Here is an 18692-nt window from a genome sequence, read left to right as displayed (position 1 = left end):
CATCTCAATCCAGGAGTCTTTTGGTGACACTTTGTGCTGGGACTTCTTAATGATCAAGAGTAGCTCATGTTGAGAGAGTGAGTGAAAGCAAGCATGGCTTGCTGGGACATAGTTTCCTCAGCCCCCTGCTGGATAAAAAAGGTGGCTTTATTTTTCAAGATATCCAGCCAAGGGTTGCTCTAATATCTTGAGAGGCAAGTGATTACTCCTGGCATAAAATTGAACCAATGTAGGCAGTCATTCCTGTATGGTTTTAAACATGTCAGTGGAGGTGGCTAAAAAGCTTGAGGTTTTCCTTTTGTTAGACTAAACCGTTAAAAGAACTAGACTTTTTTTTGTCATCAAATGATGCAGGTAAGAATTATCTGGACAGGCTAGAAAATAGGTCTGCCACTTGTCACAACAAGACCATGTGAACTCAGCTTGAGAGTCTGTCATCATTAGATCACAGTACAGTAGAACCTGGATTCTAAGCAAGCGTAGGTCCTTAACACCCTGCGAAAATGAGGATATACAAACTAAGTTTTATATAGAACCACACAAACAGTTGCTTGACTGCAGAGATGTGCCAGCCATTTGATGCAGATTTTATTTCCAAGGGCACTGTTTATTCAGTCAACTGCACAGGAGCAATGCTGAGCACCAGCTAACTAGAGAAGTGACATACTTTTGAAGTAAAAGCCTCATTGAACAGCCAGCCAGCTCACTCTTAATTCAGCTTCCCACTGTAAGCTAAGCATGTTGCAAACTATCCCTGTCTGAAAAGTCTGGGTACTCTTGTTTTTAATCATTAGAAATGATAGATTTATAGTCTAGGGTTGGAAGGGACCCCAGTGGGCCATCTAGTCCGGCCCCCTGCCCCTGTCAAGCAAGAAGATGGCCACTCAAACCTGGGATCATGTGATCCCAGCCAGGTGCCTGTCCAGTCTCCTCTTGAAGACCCCCACGGATAGGGCATGCACCACCTCCCTTGGAAGCCCATTTCATATTCTGGCAACCCTGAGTGTGAAGAACTTTTTTCTAATGTCCAGTCTAAACCTACTGTCCAATAGCTTATGGCCATTGTTCCTTGCTTATCCAGGGGGTGCCCTGGTAAACAGATCATCACCTACTTTGTTGCTTTCCCGTTTGAATTTGTACACCACCACAAGGTCCCCTCCCAGCATTCTCTTGGAGAGGTTGAAGAGATTAAGGTCCTTAACCTTTCCTCATAAGGCCTTCCCTGCAGGCCTCCAATCAGATGAGTGGCTCTTCTTTGGACCCTCTCCAGGTTGTCTTCATTCCGCTGGAACTGTGGCGTCCAGAACGGGACACTACTCCAGCTGCGGCCTGACCAGTGCCTCTTAGACAGGGAGAATCACCTCCCTGGACCTGTTTGTGAAGCACCTACAGATGCACGACAAGATGCGATTGGCTTTGCCAACTACTTCATCACATTGACAACTCGTGTTCATCCTGGCGTCAACAGTGACTCCAAGATCTCTTTCTGCCTCAGTGGTGCTGAGAAGTTCGCCCCCCAGCCGATAGGTATGATGGCAGTTTTTTGTCCCTAGGTGCAGTACCTTGCACTTATCCTTATTGAATTGCATCCTGTTGCTGTCTGCCCACTTCCCCAACCTGTCGAGGTCAGCCTGGATTTGATTCCTTCTCTCCAGGTTAGCTTCACCCCATATTTTTGTGTCATGTGCAAATTTGGACAGGGTGCTTCCCACCCCCTTGTCCAGATCGCTGATGAAGATGTTGAACAGCACCGGCCACAAACTGAGCCCTGAGGGACTCCACTGCACGCATCTTTCCAGGTTGACACTGACCCATTCACCATCACCCTCTGAGTGCAACCCCTGAGCCAGTTTGCTACCCGTTCTACCGTATAATTATCTAAGGCAAATCTCCTCAGTTTATTAATAAGGATGATATGGGATACCTTGTCAAAGGCCTTCTTGAAGTCCAGACAGATAACATCCAGCTTGACTCCTGCATCTAAACATTTGGTGGCCTTGTCGTAAAAAGTAACTAGGTTAGTCAGGCAGGACCTGCCTGCTATAAACCCATGTTGATTACCCCTCCATATCACATAGCGGGCTCCCACAGATGTGTTCCTTGATAACTTTTTTTCAAGGATTTTCCCTGAGATAGAGGTAAGGCTGACCAGTCTGTAGTTCCACAGATCCTCCTTTCTCCCCTTCTTCTTAAAAATTGGGATGGCATTGGCCCTCTTCCAATCCTCAGAGACCTGACCCAAGCACCATGAGTGCTCATATATCCTTGCTAGTGGTTCAGCTATGACACTCGCTAATTCCTTCATTACCTGTGGGTAGAGTCCCTCTAGTCCTGGTGATCTGAACACGTCCAGTCCCTCCAAGTGTCCTTTTACCATGTTGGCACTGACTGTTGGTTGGCTGATGTTCCCCTTGTTGGTGTCTGTGATGCATAATGAGGGTTCACCTAGATTCCTATTTAAGAAGACAGAGGCAAAAAACTCATTGAAGAGCTCTGCCTTGTCCCTGCTATCCATCACTAAGTCCCCCTGCCTGTCCTGTAAGGGCCCTATGCTACCTTGCACCCTCTTTTTGCTCCCAGAGTACCTAAAGAAGGACTTTTTATGGTCCTTAATCCCTGTCACTAGTCTGAGTTCTAGAGCTGTGTTGGCCTTCCTGACTGTGAGGCCCTGCAGGTGCAGGCCAAGGAAGTGTACTCTTCCTTGCTAGCCACTCTCTGCTTCCACTTCCTGTATGCTACTTTTTTGCCCATAAGGTATCCTGGATGACCCTGGTTAGCCATAGGAGCTTCCTGGCCCTTTTGCCCCCTTTCCTCTGCCATGGGATTGTCTTACTGAGCCCAAAAAATGGTATCCTTGAGGAATGACCACCCCTCCTGGACCCCCCAAAGCATCTAGGCTCTTTGTTCCTAGTACCCTGCTAACCAATCCCCTGAGCCTGTTAAAGTCAGCCATTTTAAAGTTTAGCACCTGTGTCCTGCTAGGTATAGTGCCTGCCCTTCTCTGAATTTTATCATTTGGTGATCGCTGTCCCCTAAGTTGCCTTGAATCTGCAGTTCCCCCACCAGGTCATGCCCCTGTGGCCAACACCAAGTCAAGCAAGGCGTTACCCCTGGTGGGACTCCTTACCTCCTGTCTCAGGTGCAGGTCCTGAATACAGGTTAAGAACCTGCATGAGTGGTTAGATCTAGCTGACTGTTCCTCCCAACATATGTCTGGGTAGTTAAGGTCTCCCATGACTACCATACCTCTAGACTGCACAGCCTCTGAGAGCTGCCTGGAAAATTCCCCATCTACGTCATCCTCCTGGTGCGGAGGTGTGTAGTAGACCCTTACCACCAGGTCCCTGTCCCCTGACCCCCTTGCATCCTAACCCACGAAGTCTCTGCTTATCCGTCCTGTAATCCCAGTTTGATTAGGGAAGATGTGTACTGTTCTTTGACAGAGAGAGCAACACCCTCTCTTTTTTTCCCTTCTCTGTCTCTCCTGTACAACCTATAGCCCTCTATTCCTACCACCCAGTCATAAGCAGAGATCCCCCTAGCTTTCAGTTAGACCCACTAGGTCAAAGTTATTGCTCGCAAGCAAGAGTTCTAGATCCTCTTGCTTGTTTCTCATGCTCCTGGCATTTGTATATATACACTTAATTCCCCTGGTGGCTGCCCCGGAGCACCCTATACTGCTGTCTAATAGGTTCTTTGATACCCACAAGATCAGCCCAGGTAAGTATCTCATGGTTCAGTGCTGTGTAAATACCTTCGTCCTTGTCCTCCCCCCCGACGAACCTAGTTTAGATCAGCCAACTTGAAAGAGAACACATGCTTACCTTTGGGGGAGAGATGAAGCCCATCCCACCCGAGCACATCTCTTGTTCAGAAGTCTGAAAAGCCGAAGCTCATTGTAACACCAGCTCCGAAGCTGTAAGTTGACCTCCCTGATGCAGGTTTCATGGCATTGTCCATGTCTGCTCACTGGGAGGACAGAGGAGAAGACCATCTGTGCCCCTGTCTCCTTCAGCTTGGCTCCCAGAACCTTGTAGTCCTTCATGAGGTGATCCAGACTGTTCCCGGCCGCATCGTTAGTGTCCACATGGATTAGGACCATGGGGTAATAATCAGTGGGCCAGATAAGGTCTGGGATCATCTATGTCACATCCTGTATCTGAGCTCCGGGCGGACAGGAGACCTCACGTGTCATGGGATCAGGTCAACAGATGGGCTTCTCTGTTCCCCTCAGGATGGAGTCGCCTATGACAAGCACCCAGCGTCTCTTCTTCCTCTGGGTGTTCTGGCCTCCTCCAGTCTGTGCTGTGCATGGAGTGGCCTCCTCTTCAAGGGTTGCCTCCTCCCCTTCTTCCTCCTCCAATGTTGCCAGGGTCTCATACCTGTTCCCCAGCTGGACTGGGAGAGCTGATACTGCTCTGCTGCGAGCAACCCTGGCTCTGGAGGGAACCTTCTGTCATTCCGTTGTGGAAGGCACCACCCGGGGTGCTTCTCCATTTTGTTTGGCCCTGTGGAGAATGGAAATACCTGTCAGTTTTATCCTCTGCCTCCCTGATCCCCCTCAGCCTGCTAACCTCTGCCTGGAGCTCACTCACCTGCCCCTCCAAGGCCCAAAGAAGGGCACATGTGGGACAGGTGGGGAGATGCCTACTCCCTGGCCCACGGGGCATCCCCCACAAGCAGGGGGGCAGGGTGTTGCCATCCCCCCGTGGGCCACCTCCTCTTCCTTGCCGAAGACTTCCTTCTGGCCCTCCTGCTTGCCCGCCGGCACACCCTTGCAGAGCATGCAGCTCGGGAGTGCGGCTCCCTGCCGGCTCAATCAAAAAGGATCCAGGGAGCTCCCCCTCTGGATCCTCCTCAGCTGCGCCGGTTCCTCCACCCCACTTACCTTCTAATTAAGATAGACCTCATTTAATCCATCCTTTTGCAATGAAGCATGTTCTCTTGCTATCTCCTGTTTGGATTTGAATACCTTCTGTGTGAGGGGCTTTTGCTTCCCTTTCAAGCTTATTTCTATGCGTCCATGGACCAGGTGCTCCCCTTGGACCACTCTAATTTCTTTGCTTTAATGTTAACATTTTACAAATACATTTTACAAATATCCTGTCATCTTGGGTGGTTTTCCCGTTGACTGATTTCAGTTTCTGCCTGCTTTTGATGCAGTTCACTGTTCTAAGCCACAAAAGTGAAACTGATGTTCTGAAAGGTTACATGGATTAAGTTCAGGGTATTGTGGGTAGCAGTGAAGCTGGAAGTTTTTGCTCAGTTTCACTCTTTTCAACTTCAGATCATTGTTTATTAAGATAGAACAGCTGTCCTTAGACAAGGAAGGTACCATGGCATTGGTTTTTATTGTTGAGCTCTTTTCAGCACCATGAAGACTAGTTATTATATTAAAGGATAAACTTGAATATTCCATTGTTTCCTGGCTAAGCTTCTGGTGTGACTCGATTCACATCTTAGACTAGGCTTACAATTGAAAGTGTTCTTCCTCCTAGGTTTCATAGTTGTCTTCAAAGTGTTTTAAATTATGTCCCTTGAAGTAATCAAGTCAAAGTATTGAAATGTATTAAATAATTTACAAAATGAATACTTTGCATTTATGTAATGCCTCTCATCCAAGAGACTTAATTGTTTTACATTTTGTACTAGTTAACCATTGCCAGGAATAATTCTCACTTCTATGGGATTGTTTGTATAGTGCAGTGAAGAAGAGAATTTTCAAAGTATTTCAACTCGGACCCAGTAATAGATTATATAAACAGTTGAGTTTTCTACTCCATTTATTCTCAAATCTTTTAATTTTATGAGGATGTAACAAGCTAGCAATAGTAGAACATTGAGGAGGAAAGAGAGAGGCTTAGGAGTTGGAAGAGGCTATTTGGGAGAAATATAAACTAGTATCACAGCAAGGATAATATACAATCCAGAACTGCTGGAGTTGACAAAAGATGCTACTTTTAATTGAAGGCTTTAAAGACTCTTCAACTATATTGAGATGCCCCTGTTCTCATGCTACCTTAACAAAAAGCCTGTTTCTCTCCTAAATTTTCCCTGGTATATTTACATAAGTCTTTATTTTGTCCTGTTTGGTTAAGATTAGGTAACTGTTTTTAAAATGATGTCTCATCATTGTAAGCCTCATCTAAGTTTTGATTATTGTCTCCTCTTCTACTTCTTTGTTAGTCTTGTGAAGCAACACTTGCTGCTTTTTACTCCTTGCACTGTTCAGAAGATTTATGGTCTTGTACACACTAATTGTGTGCTTTTGATCTTTATTATCTGTAGGCCATCCATTTGTGTAGTTCCATCCATGTAGGGGTTTTTTAATATACTATCGCCTTCTCCCATGGAAGGAGCCCTGAAGGAAGTAGATATAGTCAGCATTTCTGTATCCTTTGAGAGAATCCAAATGCTAAGTGTAGCATACCTGTTCTTATACATACAAACTACCTGTTAGCTGATCAAGTTAGTACCTTCTTCCCAGCTGGATGTTGCTTTTAAATACTTGTGGTACTCAAGTTACAGTGCTTGCCTGTGATTGCTGTAGATGGGTCTGGCTGGGTGGGGAAAGTGGAGAGATCTCATTGCCCCTGATCTTGCACCATCAAGGGCAAGACAAGGGGCAACCTGTTTTGCCCAGTGGAGCAGATAATCTGTGCCAGTACATCAAAACAACCAATCCACTTCTTTTGGCGACATACATGGGGCCAGATGGGAAGCACCTGAGAGCGCTGAGGGAGTTGGCTGATGTGATTACAGAGCTATTGGCCATCATCTCTGAAAAATCATGGCGACCAGGAGAGGTTCTGGAAAAGGGCAGACATAGTGCCATATTTAAGAAAGAGAAGGGGGATCCAGGGAACTACAGACCAGTCAACCTTGCCTCAGTCTTTGAAAAAATCATGGAGCCATATCCTCAGGGAATCCATTTCTAAGCACTTGGAAGAGAAAAAGGTGATTAGGAACAGTTAGCATGGATTCACCAGGGGCAAGTCATGCCTGACCAATCTGATTGCCTTCTATGATGAGGGGACTGGCTCTGTGGATGTGGGGAGACTAGTGGATGTGGCGTACCTTGAATTTTTAGCAAGAGCTTTTGATAGTCTCCCACAGCATTCTCACAGGCAAGCTAAGGAAGTACGGGCTGGCTGGATGAATGGATTGTAAGGTGGATAGAAAACTGGCTGGAGCATAGGGCTCAGAGTAGTAGTCAATAGCTCGATGTCTAGTTGGCAGCTGGTATCAAGTGGAGTTCCCCAGAGGTTGGTCCTGAACCTGGTTTTGTTCAATGTCTTCATCAGTGACCTGGAAGATGGCATAGAGTGCACCCTCAGCAAGTTTGCAGATGACACCAAGCTGGGGGGAGTAGTAGATGCACTAGAGGGTATGCCTAGGACTCAGTGGCTTAGACAAATTAGAGAATTAGGCCAAAAGAAATCTCAGGAGGTTCAACAAGGACAAGTGTTAAGCCCTGCACTTAGGATGGAACACTCTCGTTCACAAGTACTGGCTGGGGCTGACTGGCTGGGCAGCAGCTCTGCAGAAAAGGACCTGGGGGTTACAGTGGACAAGAAGCTGAATATGAGCCAACAGTGTGCCTTTCTTGCCAAGAAGGCTAGCCACATACTGGGCTGCAGTGGTAGATGCGTTGCCAGTAGGCCCAGGGAAGTGATTCTTCTCCTCTATTCAGCACTGGTGAGGCCACATCTGGAGAAGTGTGTTCAGTTTTGGGCCCCCCATTACAGAAAGGATGTGGACAAATTGGAAAGAGTCCAGCAGAAGGCAGCAAAAATGGTGAGGGGGCTGGGGGACATGACTTATGAGTAGGGATCCTGGCTTTCCGTTTCCCATGGAAAAACAGAAAAAAACCATGGATTTTCCCTTTTAGAAGAGAAACCCATAGATTTCGCCCTTTTTTAAAGAGCTCTGCAGGCGGCAGAGTTCCAGCCTCCTGGAGCTGTTTGCAGAAGGGGCGGGGAAACCTTCAACCCTGCTGGGATGGGAAGGAAGGGGGAAGGGCAGGGCCCAGCACACTTACTGGATGTTGCTTCAGGCTCCCTCTTCTTGCTGGAGGGAAGTGGGGTTTGGGGGTTGTGGGGCAGGGCTGGGAGGGAAGCTGACTAGGGGGCTGAGGGAGGTTTGCAGCAAGCCAGGCACTCCAGCTGGGAGGGGATTTGTAGCCTCCCTGCTCTCTGCAGGCATGCTCAACTGGCTGGAAACCCCTGCTGCTCCTGGCCAGCTGCAAACCTCCCCGCTTCCTCAGCCCCCAGCCAGCTTTGGACTCCCTAGCCAGGAGGGGGAATTTGCATTTGACTGGGAGTGGCAGGGTTTTCCAGCCAGCCAAGCACTCTGGTTGGCAGCAGGCAGGCTGCAAACCCTCTCCCGGCTGGAGTGCCTGGCCAGCTGCAAACCCTGGGTCACAAAAGCTGTGCTCCCCACCCTGCTGCCATCTCCTAGACTCTCCAGAGTGCAGCATGTGCAACTGGCGTGGCAGGCCACAGTGGGACCATGCACGAAAGCTGCCTGCTCCTGCAAGTTCCGTGCTGCCCTGGCCACACTTCCTCTGCATGCATGGGGGTAGTGCACAGCCATCCTGCCCCCACCCCTGACACAGATCTGGGGGTGGGGGGTGTAGGTCCCCAGGAGTGCACGCTGCCACCGGGAGCTGGCCTTGCCTGAGGCTGCAGCAGGCAGCAGCAGGTGGGGAGCTAGCTCCTGCTCCTTTTGTAGCAGCCGCTGCCTTCCACTGGGGACAGGGGCCCGCGGACCTGGGTCCTTGGCCCCGTAGCTCTGGCAGCTGGGGGCCCCCGCCAGCAGGGCTGGGGAGCAGGAGCTGTGGGTGGGGGGCAAGGGGCACAAGCAGGGCTGGGGGGTTGTGAGGGAGTGGAGTGAGGGACACCAGCAGGGCTGTGGGGGCATTTAATTTTAACCACAGATTTTGGGATTTTTATCAGAGAATTTGCAATTTTTTTTATCAGAGAATTTGTGATTTTTTTATTTTTTTTTTGGTCATGGAAAACCAGGATCCCTGCTTATAAGGAAAGATTGAGGGAACTGGGCTTATTTAGTTTAGAGAAAAGACTGAGGAGGAACTTTAATGGCAGCCTTCAGCTACCTGAAGGGGGTTTGAAAAAGGATAGAGCCAGACTGTTCTTAGTGGTGGCAGATGACAGAACAAGGAACAATAGTCTCAAGTTGCAGCAAGGGAAATTTAGCTTAAATACTGGGGACAATTTTTCCTCCTCAGAGGGTAGTAAAACACACCAGAACAGGTCACCCAGAGGTGGTGCAAGCTCCATCCTTGGCGGCTTTCAAAACCCAGCTAGACAAAGCTTTGGGTGGGATGATCTAGTTGGGCCGGTCCTGCTTTGAGCTGGGGTTAGACTAGATCACCTCCTGAAGTCCCTTGCAACCCTAACTTTCTCTGATTCTATATTTCTAACCTGAGGATTTGAAAGGGTGGTTTATGGAGAGTCCTTGGGTTAATGATTGCCTGCATATGCAGGGGAATGAATTTGATGACTTGGGAAGGCTCCTTTTGGTCTTACACTTTTAGGTCTTCAGTGAAGTTTTAATTCTTTCTTTACTGTAGCAGTAATGCATAGATTGTGACCTGTCTGTAATTCAGCTTCACAATAGTTAACAGCATTCAGTAATTATAAAATGCAAAAGGTATGTTCTTTCTGGCAGAGTTCTCAAGCTGATTTTGTTCTGCAGTTCTGAACACTTCAAGGTGTTCTCATGGCTGTCAAGTTATTAATTTGTTTATGTTCAGTCTATAATGAATTGGGAACTGCATGATTAAGCTTTCTTAAGTTTACACAGCTCTCAAATTCTGCATTGTCATGTCGTGCTCCTGCAGTTACAGACCTATAATGGAGACTTTGTCAGTTCACAAAGCGCATGCATCCTGCTGGCCAAATAGTAGCAAGGGAGAGGCAGCTGTTGCTCAGAGGGGCATTTGGTTGGTGTTTCCTAGTTCCCCTTGTACACACTACTTGGCAGTGTTTGCATGCCTCCAGAAAGAGTCCTTATGACAGCATGTAGTCTTTGTCCCCTGAACTCCTGCACCCTTATATTTATGCTCCCCTTGCTTGTCCTGCTTCAATTCTAGAATGGAAGTTCCTTGAAACATGGACCATACAGACTGAATAAACTTTCTGTATTGTATCCTGTGCCTCTTTGAGTATGGCAAAAATTATAGTGTTAAAGGGCATTTTTACATGTGCTGTGGGATGCGGCTCAGGGTGCTTTAATTAGCAAGCTGTGCTACTTAAGAGCTCCCATGCGTCACTTGTATCAGTGTTGCTGTATGTCCCTGTGCTGAAAAAATGGCGGCGAGGCACTTTGAACTAAAGCTCATCAAATGCTTTTTATTCAAAGCACCCTGCTGCCATTTTCTTCAGTGTGGAGACGCACTGCAACACTAATACATGTGACCTGGAAGGCTGCCGGAGCTTGCCAATTTCAGTGCTCTGGTAGACTAGATTAATTGAGTCTGCTTGGACACACTGGGTTTGCAGCGCATTGGAGCTGGTTCTGTGCACATGTATAGCAAGCCAAAGTGATGTTGTGGCTCTGATGGTCCAGGAATTGAGAAGTTGGTGTTTCTTTGGTTACACAGAAAAGCTTGTCTAACTATCCCAGCTATGCAGTTGGTCCAATAAAAAAAGATCACCCAAAGAATCCTTGTTCATTACTTTTTAGCAGCACTTACTGTAGCATCAAATGCCTAGAAGAGTAATTCATTAAAACATCACTACCAAGACTCTGCCTTCCATTGTTTACACCACAGTGAAGTACTTAGATTGCACTTTATTAGCTTTAAATACAAATAACTGGAACTGTGTTAGTCACAAGTGGCCTGAGTGTTTATTTCCTCTTCCTGTTCTTCAGATGGCTCAGATTCTTGCTTTTGTTATATCTTGATCCTCCATTTGTGGTGAGCTGGGTAGCACCACAGAGACTAACTCATTCAGAGAAGCATTAGCTTTTGTAGACGACGTAAACCATCAGATTGTAGGAATATACAGTGAAGTAAGTTGTTGTCTGAAAGTTCATGCGTCTAAACAAGTTAGTCTCTAAACTGCCATCCTGACCTGCCTTCTGCCTTTTCAGACTAACACAGCTCTAACCACCTCCATCTGTGATGTGACCTGAGTACAGTAAAAGACCAAATCTTATCCTGTGAGCCAAGGTGTCAAAGATTCGGTCTTCAGAGCTGCCTCGTCTGCCCTACAGAGCTGCTCCTGAGGCCAGAAATCTGGTAGTGGGATGAGGAGACAGCAGCGTTTAATTGGAACAGTAGAGCTGTGGCAGTTGACTCTGCTGCCAAATGTCCAACTCCACTGGGGACCTCAACAGGCCAAGCCCTTAGTAGTGAGCAGCAGCATCTGGCCTGTGAGGTTGGGAATTTTGGTGCTGGGAGGAGCAGGAGCAGCGATTTTAATGCTGCTGCTGACAGATTGCTGGCCCCACAGGCCAGATGATATGGCCTGCAGGGCCAAGTGAGTTTGACATGTAGTAAAATTGACCTTGCTAGCAAGAGGAGCTTGAAGGTGAGAAATTCATCTGTTGCTAACTGTGGGCTGTCAGCAGCTGGTCTGAATGAACCAGTGTAGTTGGTAGGTAGGACAGTTCCTTTCAGCACTGTCAAAGCATGATACAAAGTAGTTGTGTCCATTTTACACCAGTAGCTATCCTCTCTTCATTACAAGTTTGCACTGGGTGTGGACCCCCACTGTTAACAATCATTAGCTTATAGGTAAATTACTGTCCAACCAGGCTGGTGATTTAAAACTGCAGATTATCCAGAAAGTCTCAAGCAGAGTTGGGCAGTCTTTGAAACTTCCCGTTCCCTGCTTTTGTGTTAATACCAGCTTATTAGCAAACCTTAGTCTCATTGCCCAATAGAGATGCTAATGCTTTTCTTGTGGAGTATGGCTAATTTTGGGACTGCTTGACGAGGACAGTGTGCTGGGTTTAACTTGCCACCGTTTGAATAGTCTTATCTCACTCTGGGCAAAAGGTGAATTAAATTATTTTTAGACTGACTCAGGATTCACCACCTTACACTGCTGGGTGTTTAGGTTTGTGTAGATTACCTGTATATGATGTGTAGCACCGCCCATTATGGAATGGCTTTCTCTTTCACTTGCTGTTTATGCATGCCCTGTTGTATTCTTGTTCTCAATTTATGATCTTGATGACAGGTCATTGAAATACACACACAGTTCTGTTACTAGTGATAAGTACAGGCAGAATAGTTTCCAATGAATTAGTGCTGGTTCCTGGACAAGGAGAGAAATTTATGCTTTGAATAAAAATAAACAAGTGGTCTCACCGCACTTATCGCAGTACAGAAGCATTTCTATGCAGTTGCATGTGAACACAAGGAATTACTTTATCAGATTGGGCTGTAGTTTCTTTGAGTTGTCCTACCTTTGAATATGGGCAGTAGTTATTTCTTCACTTTCTTTTTATCACTTATAAATTCATTGCCTTCATTTAATCGAATATCCCCCTTTGATAAGAAAAGATTTAAGGCATGCTAATTTAACCTCTTCTGGATCTCTTATTTTGTGTTCTTCTGGAAGGTTTGCTGTCTAAACTGAAATCCTATTTTTTTTTTCCAGTTTCTTCATATGGAAATCTCTCCAGGCTGTTTAATAGGTTTTATCTAGTGGCAAGGCATAATAAAAATTATGTAATGTATGCAGTTAGCTTGGGATAGCTGTCCTTCATTTATGTAACTCATACTGGTAAACGGAACAAATATAACTTATGGTGTGGGCTGTGTTCATCTGTCTTTGTCCTTAATTTTAAGCTTTAAAGCTATTTGATTTGGTGCAATGTTATAGAAATAGATGACAGTATTTGAAAATCATCTAAAAGTTGTTCAAACTTACAGACCCCCTTCTTTCTGCATAAACCTGTTAATAATCTAATCTTCAAACTAGTGTGCAGTTCACATAATGTTAACCTGGCCTTAAGTGCTGCTGTCTAAGCAGCTCTGTCCCATTTTAATGCAAGAAATTATTTTCCCCAAATTGCTTAAACTAAACTGAAGTTGTTTGCTTTCTAATCTTGAAGAAATACCATGTTCTACAACTTCAGTCTTTTTTCCTTTACTTGCTATTGTTGCATAAGACTTCAGCCTACAGTGTACTCTAGATCATTAAAAAAGTTAGTTCAACTTGGTGCTCAAAGTGTGATCTATAAGGTACCTCACTTACTACTTTTCTATGGTAGGGAGAAGCATGGTTCTGTTACTAGGACACAGGTTAGGGATTTGGTTGGTTTGGATTTAATTTTGTGACATTGCCATTGATTTTTATTCAGAGACCTTCAGCAAGTGGCTCCTTCCTCTGTTTGCCTGTAGAATACAGCTAGTATTGCTTGTTTGTAAAACATTTGTTGATCCTTAGTTGACTTGCTACCTAAAGTGTTAAGATATGACTAAGTTGTTGATTTTGTTTTTTGGGTTTTTTCAGTTATCAGTATTTATTACCTCTGCTGCCATTCAGGCAGTCACTACCATTGAACTTGACAGTGAAGTGATTTAAAACTTGAAAATACTAGACAGTCAACTATTAAACTCAGTCTGTTCAGTTGTTTGCCTTTTTTTCTCTCCTTATTCAGGGCTGCCTGATATTGAGTGATGAACTGAATCATGCATCACTAGTACTTGGAGCAAGATTATCGGGAGCAACTATTAGAATCTTCAAACACAACAGTGAGTGACGTGATGAGGACTCCACCCTATTACATCCCTGACAAGTCAGACTCTGTCTTTACTGGGCACTTAAAGCCAGGTTGTAGTCCACCTACTGGGAATCTAAGTAGATTTAGGTACCTGGGTGCAATTCTGTTCCACACTGCTGAAGTCCTTGAAAAAACACTTGGGTGGGTCCTTGTGAGATTTGTAACATAGGCATGTTACCCTTAAGATGGTGACTCAAAGTAGATGTGCTTATGCCTCTGTTTCAAGGACTAATACAGGGTAGAATAGAATTGGATACCTAATGAGGGAACAGAATCTGGCCTCTGGTTGCATGAATCTGAATTTCCGCTGGGAAACCCATTGTCAGTAATTAATTAAAGGCTCTGGGAGCTGCTAGCACTGAGGAATTAATGAGGTAGCAAGACCTGGATTGACACTGTTAGTTGCTTTTCTTGATTCACATTCCATGAACAATAATTTTAACTTGTTGACACTCTGTGACAGTAGTGTAAGTAGGGATGGGTAAAAGGAGCATCTGCCCCAGGCACCAGAATTGGCCCCCCAACCCCTACGGTGCCTGCACCTCAGCAGTCCCATCATGCCAGTAACTACAAAACAGTTCCTGGCTGTTGCTACTGCTTTAAGAGCAGCAACAGCACAGCATGGGTAAGACTTGCTGTCCTGTCCTGTTCTGATCCTGCCCCTGTTCTTGGAACCACTTTCCCCTCCACTCCTGCAGGATTTGCCCTGGGTGCCAACTCTATTTGTTATGCCACTGCCCTGTGACTCCCTTCTCCAAAACCAGCAATTGTTGATGGAAGAGGATATGCCTTGGAGCCACTGGTGATGGGAATGGAAGACCCTAGTAAAGAGGAATGGGGGTGCACGGTACATATGTTGGAAGACATATGTGAAGTGGGTATAGAGGTGCTGATAGAGCCCCTGACAAAGGGGGAGATAGTAGAAGGAATTGCAAAGAGTCCCTAAAAAGGGGGCATGAAAAAGTAGTGCATAGGAGCTGTGGGGGAATGTGAGGCTGGGGGGTGGGGATGTGTTGTGTGTGCAACAAGCTGGGCTTTCAAAAACCAAGAGCACAACCCTCACCAGTTCTGTATCTGAACCTGTCTCCTGCCATTCTTGCCACTTCATACAATTGTCTGTCCTCATTTTCCTTTAGTCTCCCCTGCAGTCCTTCTGCCTTCTACTTTGCCCACCTCCTTTTACCCTTTGCTTCTACAAACATCCATATTTTGACTCCTGCTTCCTACTACTCCCTCTTCATTTCCATCTTCAAACACTTTGTCAAACCTTTCTCCACCTCATTCTGTGCCTGCCCTTGCTGTTGGTTTGTGGCCTAATTCTGCCAGACTTGCCTCTAGCCTTTTGCCCTTCTGCTCTTCCCAGCTCCCTTCTTTCACTGCTGTAGACCTTTGGAATCCTTGTCTCCAGGTTCCTTGCTTTAAACTGATCTTTCCATTACTAGTGCACTGAACATCTCCTCTCACCTTTTTTTTTGGTTCATTCTTTTTTTTTGGTTCATTTTTGTTTGGTTCATTGTGTGTTTGTTTTTTTCCTTTAGTCTTTCCCACTGTTACTTTCCAGAATCACTCTCCTACCTCTACTTTTCATGATCATTTGCTTGTCTCTTTCCTACTGTCCTCCCTCCCCCACTACTTCCTGTTTTCGTTCGTGGCACACACTGTCACTTCAACTTTCAAACTGATGACCCCAGCTCCAATGTGCTTCCACCTCTTCAGTTTCTATTTTGGATTGACTTGTACAATATCTATTTACTTTAGCTGTTCTCTCAACTCCATCTGTTATCTGTGTAGAAAGAAAGCACACTGCATAGTCTGACCTTGCTCAACATTACCCCCTCCCTTTGCCTCCTATCCTGTCACTTGCACCATTACTCATTCTGGACTACTGACATCTTACGCTGTTGCTTGGAGCTCTCCATTTCCATGTTGGCTGGCTCCCTGCTGTATTGTAACCCTCTACCCTAACCCTATTTTTGATTCTTATGCTTCCTTCTCATCTTTGCTTCAGTATTTCTACAGGCCTATAACTACCCAGACTTCCTCCACTAAATCTATTCTCTCCATCTCCATTCAACTCTGCTTGATTTCTGGCATAAAGTTTTCAACCCAGCCTCTCAGTTGACCATTTATTTCTTTTCTCAGTCTTGCTTTTCTCTCATTACCATTGAATTAATTTGTATTTCTTTGCCATCATTAAAGACTCTTCTTCCCTCCCTCTCCAGCTCCGAACCTGTTTCTCTCCCCTTTTACTTTCAAGTTACCTGTCTGTTCCTGATGGAGTCATATTAAGCTCATTCAGCACCCAGGATGGTTAAGAGGGAAAAAAGTCTCATCTTCCCAGGATATTTGCACACTGAAGGCAGTTCATACTACTGCTGCTGTACCAGTGTCAGCTTGGACATCAGCTGCCCAGTGGCACAAGCCACCACTGATGCCCTGTTCATTTCCTATTGAGGGCTGTGTCCTGCAGGGGCCCCTGGAACCTCTACTGCCATTCTGCACTGCCCCAGAGACCACTACTACCTTAGCAACAGGAGCATTGTAGGGATGAGAGCCAGACAGCAGCCTGTGGGCTGCCAGTTGAACAGCCCTGATCTGTAGCATCTCTAGGCTACTCTTCAAAATGGAGGGTAATTGTGTCCTTATTTTGGGTTCTATTAGGTCCAGTCATAACAAAGCTCCAGCTACAATGAGTGTATAGTAAAGTGCTGCTTGGTCAAGTGTAACTGTGCTGCTGTTTTTGTGCAGATATGCAAAGCCTGGAGAAGCTGCTCAAAGATGCCATTGTGCATGGACAACCTCGCACACGCAGACCTTGGAAAAAAATCCTTATACTTGTGGAAGGAATATACAGGTGCAGGCTCTTCCCTGTATTGCTTACACTTTAGCTGTCAGGGTTTGGGTTTCATTGCTAAAACATCTAGCAGTTGGTGGCTGATATGAACAATTCCCAACTGTTTCCATTGAAGGAAACCTTTTGTTTTAGACTTATACTACATTTTATCACTTCTCACCTGTTAACTGTTCAAGTGCCCTGCTAGAGCACTTCTCATCTCTAGTGCACTGCACAAATGGTAATTAATCTAATTGAATTTATATATGACATGCCCAGTCTTGGAGCAGAGGTCTTCAAGGGTGTTTTGAACCCTCTCCATTCCTTTCTGGAGATTCTCTGTTAACGGGCTAATGGGATTAGATGGCAACACACAAAGTTTGCCTACGGGAGTTGGGAGTTCCTGGATGAGTTGTCTTGGCCCTTGGCTTATGATGCCTTCCAGTACAAGAATTAAGTGGTTTTGTTCTCTTGGTGAAGACCCTGACCATGCCTGGTCAGCACTTATGAGGGGAACCAAAAATGTCAACTTGGCAAATAACAACATAAGACCCTTGTTTACGAGGGTGGTGTGAAGGAGCAATGTATTCTCTGTGTGTAAACATTGCTGTATATTTTCCCTTGCATTGTGATATTCTGCCATCCCTACTCCTTTTGAGTCTGCTTGAATTAATTGCCTTGTCCATTGGTGACCCACTGTCAAGGAGATATAAATACTGAGTGCAAATGCAAATCCAGTCTTTCAGCCAGAAAATATTTCATAGAGACATTGTGGTCTTCTGGGAGAGTTTAAATGATATTCTGATAGCTGTTCAAAGGAGGAGAAGAGAAAAAAATTAAGCCATTTTACAATTTTCAAAAGGGCCCCCAGCTACTAAATCCATTTACAGCTGAATTGAACTTGACTTGCTCTCTGCTTTTTCAACAGTATGGAAGGATCCATAGTCCGCCTGCCTGAAGTTATTGCTCTTAAGAAGAAGTACAAGTCATATTTGTATCTGGACGAGGCTCACAGTATAGGTGCTCTGGGTCCCACTGGACGAGGTGTGGTGGAATACTTTGGACTTAATCCTGAAGATGTGGATATTATGATGGGAACATTCACCAAGAGCTTTGGAGGTGCTGGAGGTTACATTGGAGGCAAGAAGGTAAGTATGAGACTGTGGTAGGAACTGAGTTGTTCCTTTGTGTTCGTGAATGTGGATGACCTGACTGCTATGGGAAGTGGGAACTTGTTTAGGTAGCTTTTAGCTGAAATCTTGCCAAGCTCTGTAACAGGAGACCTTGATAAAAACATTCACAGTTGACCTGTTTTTGAGTTCTTCTGGTTAGTACTTGGTTCCCAATTTATGCACCTTTCGGTGAGATGAAAGTTGGTGGGAGGTGGAAGTGCTAAGTCCAGGAGATGTGCCCCTAATTTAATTTCTCAAATATTTCCTTGAATCTTATGGATTTCCATCTTCTTCCACCAGACGATTCTAGTTCTAATTAAACTCTGAAGAGGCCTAGAAAGTATTCTGTTGTATCTGTTCATAGAATCATAGGACTGGAAGGGACCCCAAAGGATCACTGAGTTCAGCCCCCTGCATGAGCGAGAGAGACATCTGAGGTCAGGTGACCCCAGCCAGGTGACTGTCTAGTTTTCTCTTGAAAACCTCCTAGGGTAGATGATTCCACCAGCCCTGGGCTGCAGCCTATCTGCTGGTGTGTCTGTACAACCCCATCTTGGTGTTGCCTGCAAACTTGGCCAGTGGGCTCTTCACCCCCTCATCCAGGTTGTTGATAAAGATATTGAACAGCACTGCGCCAAGTACTGACTCCTGGAGTACGCCACTGCCCACATCGCACCAGGACTACATCGATCCATTCATTTGGACTCTCTGCATCCTGCCCCACAACCAGTTTCGCACCCATTTGATGGTCCTGCAGTTGAGCCTGATATCTTCCAGTTTTCTGATCAGTACCTCATGGGATACCAGGTCAAAGGCTTTCTGGAAGTTGAGGTATATGATGTCAACTGCTTTTCTCTCATCCTGTTCTATCAGGATTTTTCTTTTTGCCAAGGCCTTTCCTCCATTTGCTCATTGGACCT

At 45.7% G+C, this 18692-nt stretch overlaps 1 protein-coding gene across 2 annotated transcripts in view; it reads left to right on the top strand.

The window, feature by feature from the left end:
- SPTLC2 (serine palmitoyltransferase long chain base subunit 2) overlaps positions 1-18692 on the top strand; it is a 127611-nt gene that overhangs the window by 33728 nt on the left and 75191 nt on the right. For both annotated transcript variants that reach the window (XM_090033793.1, XM_090033795.1), the window contains exons 6-8: positions 13645-13738; positions 16516-16621; positions 17529-17748. In XM_090033793.1, coding sequence (XP_089889919.1) covers positions 13645-13738; positions 16516-16621; positions 17529-17748 — 420 coding nt within the window. The remainder of the gene's footprint in view (positions 1-13644; positions 13739-16515; positions 16622-17528; positions 17749-18692) is intronic.

Source organism: Crocodylus siamensis, chromosome 2 (assembly GCF_052110815.1).
Source record: "Crocodylus siamensis isolate JL-2025a chromosome 2, ASM5211081v1, whole genome shotgun sequence".
NCBI lineage: Eukaryota > Metazoa > Chordata > Crocodylia > Crocodylidae > Crocodylus > Crocodylus siamensis.
This window is presented reverse-complemented; position numbering and strand designations above follow the sequence as displayed.